General features: G+C 42.1%; 1 protein-coding gene across 2 annotated transcripts in view; it reads left to right on the top strand.

The window, feature by feature from the left end:
* The first annotated feature begins 3634 nt into the window (after positions 1–3634).
* The window catches only part of LOC103062610 (nuclear cap-binding protein subunit 1-like), a 30450-nt gene continuing 25162 nt past the window's right edge, over positions 3635–8922 (top strand). Inside the window, exons 1-3 of one of the 2 annotated variants that reach the window (XM_088147484.1) lie at positions 3635–3912; positions 6916–7001; positions 8366–8466. In XM_088147484.1, coding sequence (XP_088003610.1) covers positions 3888–3912; positions 6916–7001; positions 8366–8466 — 212 coding nt within the window. In that variant the 5' untranslated portion in view covers positions 3635–3887. The remainder of the gene's footprint in view (positions 3913–6915; positions 7002–8365; positions 8467–8922) is intronic. The other variant, XM_088147483.1, reaches the window with a different exon arrangement.

Here is an 8922-nt window from a genome sequence, read left to right as displayed (position 1 = left end):
TCTGTAAAGCAGCCTAGACTTACACTGACCACAAGAGAAAGACCATATCACTGTTTTTTTGACACTTATCAAGCATAGGTAGTGGGATGTTATTCTTTGTGATTCAAACACTCTACCTGGAATGAAACTTATAATTACTAAAGACAGCAATTTGTACTACTCATTGCAAATTTAAGTTGAATTAAATGACTTAATTAAGGCTACCAAAACTACACAGGGAAAACTGAAGTGGAAGAGTGTCTCCTAATATACAGAGGTTGGTGGCTCCAGTTAAAACTATCAATCAGTAGGAGATCACTTTGTGAGAAACACAGTTTTGACCATGAGGAGCCTGACCAGCCTTCTTTAACTCAAGATTGTCTGACTACTGTGGAGAAAGTGTTCTGGTCTGCTAAGTTGTGTTTTATTGGCTTAGACATTTTCTTATGCTTACTCAGGATTTTTACAAGTTGAGTCATTAGATTTAGACTGGCTTTGCCAATATTTTTGTCAGCTTCTTAACTTGATGGTAAGAAATCATCCAGAGCTCCTTGAGGGCCTATTCTCAATACTGGAGAATACTTGTAGCTTGGGGTTAAATTGTTGGGTCCTTGGTGTTCTCTGAGCTTGCTTTTCTTTTTGCAAATGTTTCATTACCAGGCTAGGTAATATGATGCAAATGTTCCCTGCCAAAAACCTCTAAGGAGAATTGGGCAAAAAGATTTCTAGCACCATAATAGCTTAAATTGTATACTGCTCAGCCCTAGAACCTGGTTTCCAGAGCTTTGGTGGCTCTGGACTCCAGTTACTGCTACTTAATGCTAGGTTGACTTGTAATAAAGCTCACCTCATCCACGATCTGATTGTGGATGAGAGGCTGACCTGGCTTGCATCACCAAGACCTGGTTGGGCACTGAAAGTGGGGTCCCCATCTCTGAAATGTGCCCTCCTGGGTTTCAAGTGTGGCATGAGCCATGACTCCAAGGGAGGAGTGGGGGACAGGGTGGCTGTTCTTATTTGTGAGTCTCTGGTGGCCTCCAGGGCCCCAGCCCCGGATATCACTGGATGTGAGACCCTCTTTGTGAGGTTGAGCCATAGGGATCAGTGGGAAATGCTGCTCACTTTCCTTCCTGCAGTGTAGCAGTGTTCCTGCCTGTGCTCCTGGACTGTATCCGGGTTGGCGGTGGACTTCCCCAGGCTTATGGTTCTGGGGGACTTCAACCTGCTGTCTCTGGACCCGGGGTCTGAGGTAGCACAGGAGTTCATGGCCGCCATGACAGCCATGAACCTGGTCCAACTCATTCACAGCCTGACTCACATGGGGGGCCACACATTGGATCTGGTGTTTACCTCATGACAGCGTCATGATCTGGATTTGGGGGACATTAACATCAGTCCCTTGCCATGGACGGATCACTCCTTTTGGCCCTAGAGTTCTCCACAGCAGCCTCTCGTTGCAGGGAGTTAGGGCCTATTAGATTGGTCCACCCCAGGTGCCTGATGGATCCAATGTGGTTTCACAGAGTTCAGCAGATGCCCTCATTGCTGTTTGGAATGATCAGGCAATGGGGACACTGGACCAAATTGCACCTGTGTGAACTTGGTGCAAACAGATCTTAGAGCACCGTGGTTTACTGAGATGCTAGAGATGAAGCAACATGAGATGGCTAGAACACTGCTGGAGGAAGACAAAGAATGAAGTTGATTGAGCACAGGTAAGAGACTTTGTTAGGATGTATCTTGTGGTGATAAATGTGGCAAAATGTACTTCTCTGCCCTTATTGCATCTGCCATCTAGCAACCCTGTTTCAAGTGACCAGATCCCTCCTGGGTGAGGAGGAGCCGGGGGAGCTCTTGCAAGGCCACTGAGGAATATTCTCAGCATCTGCTCGAATTCGCTCAGAGTTGGACCCTGGCTGGGCAGATCTTTGCAAGTGACTGAGACACATTTGAGGCCTATTATCTGGGAGGAGTTTCAGCCAGTTGATCTGTGGATACAGTACTTGTGCTGTGAGCTCGGCCACCTGTGTTCTGGACCCATGCCCCTTCTGGTCGGTTAAGATCTCCCTCGAGACGGCATGTGATTGGACCCAAGCAGTGGTTAATGCCTCTTTGCTGGAGGGAGGGTATCGCCGTCTTGAAGGAGGTGGTGGTGCACTCCCTTCTCAAGAGGCCATCCTTGGAGCCAACAGTTCTTGACAACTTTCATCCACTCTAACCTTCCCTTTTCAGGAAAGGTGGTTGAGAAGATGGTTGGTGCTTAGCTTCAGAGGACCCTGGATGAGGCAGGTTATCTAGACCCTTTTCAGGCTGGGTTCAGGGTGGGGTACAGTACTGAGACAGAGTTGGTCACGCTTGCTGATGACCTTTAGAGGGCTCTGGACAGGGGTGGTGCAACCATACTGGGTCTCCTGGATCTCTCAGTGGCTTTTGGTACCATCACCCATGGTATCCTTCTGGACCAGCTTTGGGGGTTGGGAATGGGAGGCACTGTTTTGCAGTTGGTTGTGGAGCATCCCAAGGGGATGACTGAGGTGCTGGGTTTTGTCCTGGTTCCATGGTTTTTTATAGTTCTGTTTTTTATTGTTGTGAGCCACCCGGTTGTGTTTTACAATGGACAGCCTTACAAATCTTAAAAACAAACAAATACTGCTCTATCCTACAGGATCTCAAACTGACTCGGTCAGCTGTACATTCCTAGCAGATCCTCAGAGCATTAGCCGTCCCAGTAGCATTCTTCAGCTCGCTCTGAAGTTTTGGGACTTACAGGTCTGTGATGGTGTTGAAGCAACATTAAACCAAAACCATGCAAACCACATTATGTCCTATAAAGTGCATGTGTATGACCTTCAAAATTGGAAAGTGTTTTTCTAACCCATAAACAACTGTATGAAAACATATGAAAAGCTTTAAGTATGTATGCAATGATAGATAAGCTTTGAACTGTGTAAGTATTATACAGTTAATTTTTTTTATTATTCAATAAAAGTGTTATAAAAGGATTATTCTTAAGTCTCTTTCTACCTGATTTTCAACATATTTTACTTCTGGATGATGATTAGACTGCAAAAAAGAATTCACGGAGAATCTGATTGTTTTACTTTTCACTTGAACGTTTTAATCATGACACACTGCAACGTGTAATCCAGTATCCCAATCATGCCCACAACCGTTTATGTATTTTTAACTACAAAGAAGATATTTTTCTGCCCTTCTTCGAAATCGGGCATTCGCTGCAGAATGTATATTAAGGTGAGGATCATGAGAAGATTCTCTATGGAATGATTAAAAAACAACCTTATAGGGTTTAACTATCATCCCATAATAAGGAGTCCCAGCATGATGGATTGGGGACTGACGCTGGACGTGTTCCCGTTTCTATAGCTATCCCCACATCCTTCCTTTAAAACAATAAAACATCAGGAACTACATTATCGAGGGAGCTTTGTTCGTTTTCCCCTAAAGAAGCACAACAACAAATGTTGGGGGGCGGGGGGGGCGCAGTTTTTTTTTTTTTTTTCGTATCTCAGGAAGCCCCCCAAGTGGTAGACCGTCCCTTAGCCTTGACCTACCCCGGAACAGCTCCGTTCGCATCCCGTCCCACCCCTAGAGTTCCTCTCTTGGTCCCCCGCCGGACGCCAGCGGAAGTGCCTGCCAGAGGGCCGGAAAGAACCAAGGGCGGAGAGAAGCCGACGCGCGCGCGCGCGCGCGCTGATCGCTCCCTCGCTCCCTCGCTGTGTCTCTCAGGGGGCGTTTGCGCAGCGGAGGCTTCCGGCGAGCGCCCCGAGCGTCGGTTGCTGCTGTCATCGGGCCGTGGCGCCGGCTGCCCCTTTCCGCCCCGAGAGCTCCCTGAGGCCGCCCGCCGAGCCGGAGAGAGAGTCGAGCCATGTCGCGCAGGCGGCACAGAGATGAGAACGACGGTGAGCGGGACGGGTGAGATCGCTGCAAGGCCGTCTTCTCCTTGTCCCCTTAAGTAGAAGTGCCAAGGCTCCTGGATAGATAATTTTCTAATCAGTTACATATCAATTACTCTCCCGGTTATTAGGGAGAATAACTTGAAGAACGTTAGTTTAATACGAACTAGCCAAATTTGATTTGCAGTTGGCATCTGCAAGGTATGGTACATTATGCCTAATAATGTAATAATGAACAGCTCCACCCCATATTCCAGTATCTTTTTCTCCAGCTAGAAATTGAGCTGTGCCTTGTAGCAATGAAAGAGTTTTACATGTTCCCACCTTGTAACCAATTTTAAAAATTATCATTTTTATGGGATCTTGTTGTAAATTCACAGATTTTGTGCACACACCGGAACTCTATACTTTTCTTCACAAGCACTGCAGATCTACTTAGACAAATGGGCATAGGGAATCTGTTATTCTGAAAGATGCTTCTCCATTGGCAGATGCACATTGTTATACATTGTTATAGCAATATATTGTATGTTAGTATCACAGGTATAACTGTCCACACTTTAATGTTGCATATTTTAAAAACTCTGAATTCATAGGCACTCTTTCTAGGTTTGAGAATCAAGGAAAGCAATAACTTTTGTCATATAATGGCATTTAGAGGCCATGCTTCATACATTGGGTGCTTCCCAGCACCTGAACTGTGTTTTCACATTTCCTTCTATACACTTGATTTTCTGGCATTAGTTGGGAAGAGGGGAACAGACTCTTCCATTTCAGAGCACATTTTAGGATTATATCTGAACTTAGGTTTTATTCTCAAGTGAGTATAGCTTCTCAAGATGTTGTTGTTTGCCATTTTTGCAACTGTATGTTAGTGCTTTGGATTGGATTCAAGCAGTGATCAACCTCTGGTTAACATTCCCCTCTTTCTCTCTCTCACACAACCTTTTTGTGTTGTTCAGTTCTCTGCTGATGTGGGTGGCAGAGATAATTTTTCAGAACAAATGAGCTGGGAGAAAGAGTTTGGTTTCCCATCCCGCTTTATGGTTAAGATCCAGGTGGGCCACTATGTACTTGCAAATAATTGCAAAAAAGGGTGGCAGAATCACAAGTTCGGTTAAGTCTTCTCCCGCTTACCCAGCCATACAAAGGCAACGGACTCAACAGATAGGGTAGAATTTTATGTAGCTTATGAATAGGTTGATATTAAGTTCAGCTTTATTTGGCCAGGATATGCCAGCTTCTCCTTCTCCCCTTTTGTAGGAGGGAAATGCATAAAGCCTTTCATGTGGCTAAATATTCATGGTATATAACCTGCACGTATTACTCATAAATAATGAGATATGCAAGTAACTTAGCTTCTGACTATAGAGGCAGACAGTAAATTATCCCCAACCTTCCCAAGCTGTGGAGATGTTGCCAAAGTGTAGGGAAAATATCTTTGTGGTTCTTTGAGAACCTATTTTAAGTTACAGCCCTTGAGCAGAGAAGTCTTTGCTTCTATGCATTCTGTGTAACCAAGAAACAGAAATAAAAGAAATCTTAGATTGATGAATCTTTGTATAAAAGTGTTACTTCCCTTTTATATCTGGAAAAGTAAAGCAGAGAAATATGTCTGTTGATTGTGAATGCTTGCCCAGTGAACACCTGACCAGTTGTAAACAGATACAAGTTCTATTGAAGTTACTCTAGAACTTGCTGTAACAATTTTAATTTTAATGTTGAAGATAGGCAAGCTTTCTCAGTACCCAGCATACTGTGACACTTCCTTCTGGAAAGATGTCCTGAAATCCTTTGTGGGCCGTAGTAAATAAGACAAGATAAGAAAATCTCTGGGGTATGCTGCTGAAGAATTTTTCAGATGTAGGGCACTTCTTGTGATTAGCAATTCCTTATTTATTCCAAATTACATATGGCTGCAAAAAAGCTATTATGTTTCTTTATCCTTTGTAACATCATAAAATAATGTGTTAATCTTATTTAGCAACATAGTAAGCTATTATTATTAGCACCATTAGGTTCTAGATAAAATGTGGATAGAACCCAGGTGACTCACTTGGGCTTCCACAGAAGTTGATAGTGGGTTTGAGTACATTACACAGATACAGTGGAAGACTAAAGGATCTCGGCAGCTAGCATTTGCATTTCCAAGTGGCTAGATTGATTTAAATTTTACATGCCCTACTTAGCTGCTGGAACTTGAAATGAAAAGTCATTTGATTGTTTTCTGTTTATGAAGATTCTCAGTCATCCAGGTGGAATTGTCTGGAGGTTGAGTCACGGCAACTGGACTTTTTTTCTTTTTGGTTAGAGACATTTCGCTACTTGTCCAAGCTGAAGACTAAAGAAGCTGCGTGGACAAGTAGCGGAATTTCTCTAACCAAAAAGAAAAGAAGTCCAGTTGCCATGACTCAACCTCCAGACATTTGATTGCTTCCATATTCCCTGACACTTTCCTATAAACAGAGGTCTTAAAATGTGTCATACGGGTAGACCTTGCTTAACAATAGTAATTGGGACCAGCAACTCCATTGCTAAACAATGCGGTCGTAAAACGCAATGTCATGTGACTGTGCCAACTTAAAACAGCAGTTCTGGCATTTCGGTTGCTGTCTTTAAGCGAATCCCACACAGTCATTAAGTGCAACCTCACGTGGTTGCTATTTGCGACCTCCTGCCTGCTTCCACATTGGCTTCACTTATTGGAAGCCAGTGTGAAGCCAGCAGTGAAGGTCTCAAATGGTGATTGTGGGATCAATTTATTTTAACCAAATTCAAAATAAATAGAATTTAAAAGGAGAATACCATGGAATTGTGTTATGAATAAAAAGATTTTTTTTCTAACTGCATTATCATAAAATGTCAATGCAGTATCTTACAATATGGCATTTTCCTGGAATGAGTTGCCAAAAGGTACATATAAGTGCCACATTTTTGATATTTAATGTTACAATTGTGACAACATCTTCAACCTTATTGGGGCTTTCATTTTGGCATCTGATGTTTTGTCTCACTGAAATAGGACAGCAGCACAAGAGAAGGAGAACATCTGAAACGGTTAAAGTTGCAGAGACATTGGAAGACTTAATAAGCACATTGGGAGAAGAGGTATAAACGACTAGCGGTTTCATTTTGGGATTCTTGAGGTTTCCCTGTGTGAGAATAACATAAATACAGTGGTACCTCGGGTCACGAACGCTTCTGTTCACGACCAATTCGGGTCACGAACAGCACCGTTCGCAAAATTTTGCTTCCGTTCGCGAACTCCGCATCGGGTGACGAACAGGATCCATGGCCATTTTCCCTGCTGTGACACGTGGTCGTGGCTTCCTGTAGGGAGGGGGACTCTCCCTCCAAACAATAACCGACTCCCCACCCGCCTTCCTGTCCTTCACGCCTCAAGCAAGGTTAGTGTTCTCTCTCTTCATACTGTACTGTACTTTGTGTCATATTTTTGTGGTTTAAAAAAAACACACATATGGTTCAGAACGGATTAACCGTATTTACATTGAACCTTATGATTTGATTCGGGTCGCGACCAATTTGGGTCGCGACCAGAGTTGCGGAATGAATTAAGTTCGTGACCCAAGGTGCCACTGTACTCAAATACAAATGAGGTAATATAAATATGTATTTAGAAATGGGATAAAGCTACAGTGTACATTTCATTTTTTAAAAATGAGGTTTCTCCTTTATACACTATCCATCAGAGTATCTGCCTTAATAATTTACTCCTTGCTTATGGTTAATAAAGTACTCCTTGCTTATGGTTCTTGTATAATGGGACATTAACATTTCATATATTCATTTATAAATGGAACCTGCAATAAACTATTGCAGTATGTTTACAGTTTGTAATAATATTGTGTTTAACCAACTTCCCACGCTGTGTTTCAGCATGCCATTCCACTCTCCTTGATTTTCCAGTTTTCTTTTCTTAATAGTAAGAAATGTTCTGAGGCTGCTAGCTGATCAAGCTGTCCTCATTGGTTTGATTAGTGTTCTTCAGTCTTTTTATATTGGAAACTCAAAATATCAGCTATGTGGATATTTAGTACTTGTTTGACTGCAATCTTATCAGTGCTCAGCATATCTGAATTCCTACTTATATTCCCTTTATCTATGTAAAGTCTGAGTAACTATGAAGCTTTGGTTCAGTGCAGGAAGAAAATCAGTTTGCAGATGAAGCTTTCATTGTACAATGACAGCACCTCATTCAGTGTTTTAGGAGGGTCAAGAAGATATTATTTATTTTAAACTTTCTTATATTTTCCCAATGTTTCTTTTTTTCTTTGTGTTATGTGTGTTACCATAAGAAATTCATTAAGGAGGGAAAGAGAATAACAGCAGAGTATCTTTTAACTGATAACCTTAGGAGTTGCTGTAGCTGTCATACAGATGGGGCATTTTTATGAGAAGCATCTTCATAATACATCACAAAATAATGTCTTTCTAATATCTTATCCCCTCAGAGTTCTTCTTCTTTGGAAAGTAACTTAGATGACTTGGCTGAGGTCTTGGAGGCAGATCTACCAAACTCCAAAAGCAAAATACTGAGACTCCTTTGTACAGTGTATGTATGCAAAACATTTATGGAACTAGGTGATAGTACATTACCTACTGTAAAGGCTTTTAAGTAATTACTTTTGAAAAAAGTAACTTTTCCAAAATGCTTTATTGTAAAAGTGTATGCTTGCATATTTTTCCCATTTAAATTATTTTTGAAATTTGGATACAATATTGGATAATTGGCAAGGTAACTTATTTGGAAGGAAAGTGGAGAGGAACAGCAGTCTCAGAATAGTTCTCTATTACTGATCATTCAGGCCCAGTAACTGCAATACAGTTCTCTTAAAACCTGTTTTCTGCAGCCATACATTGAGATGCCATTCACAGTGCCAGCTTACTCTGGAATTTTCATAAGAGCTCAAAGAAAGGATTGCATTTTTGCCTGAACTGATGCTTATCAGACCTTCTCCTTTCAACTAAAGCCCTGCTTTGCAAGGAACGTATTGCCTTCTCAGTCTGA

Source organism: Python bivittatus, unplaced genomic scaffold (assembly GCF_059951505.1).
Source record: "Python bivittatus isolate LINGU-HERP-01145 unplaced genomic scaffold, Pbiv_v1 ctg000520_np1212, whole genome shotgun sequence".
NCBI classification, from domain to species: Eukaryota; Metazoa; Chordata; class Lepidosauria; order Squamata; family Pythonidae; genus Python; species Python bivittatus.
This window is presented reverse-complemented; position numbering and strand designations above follow the sequence as displayed.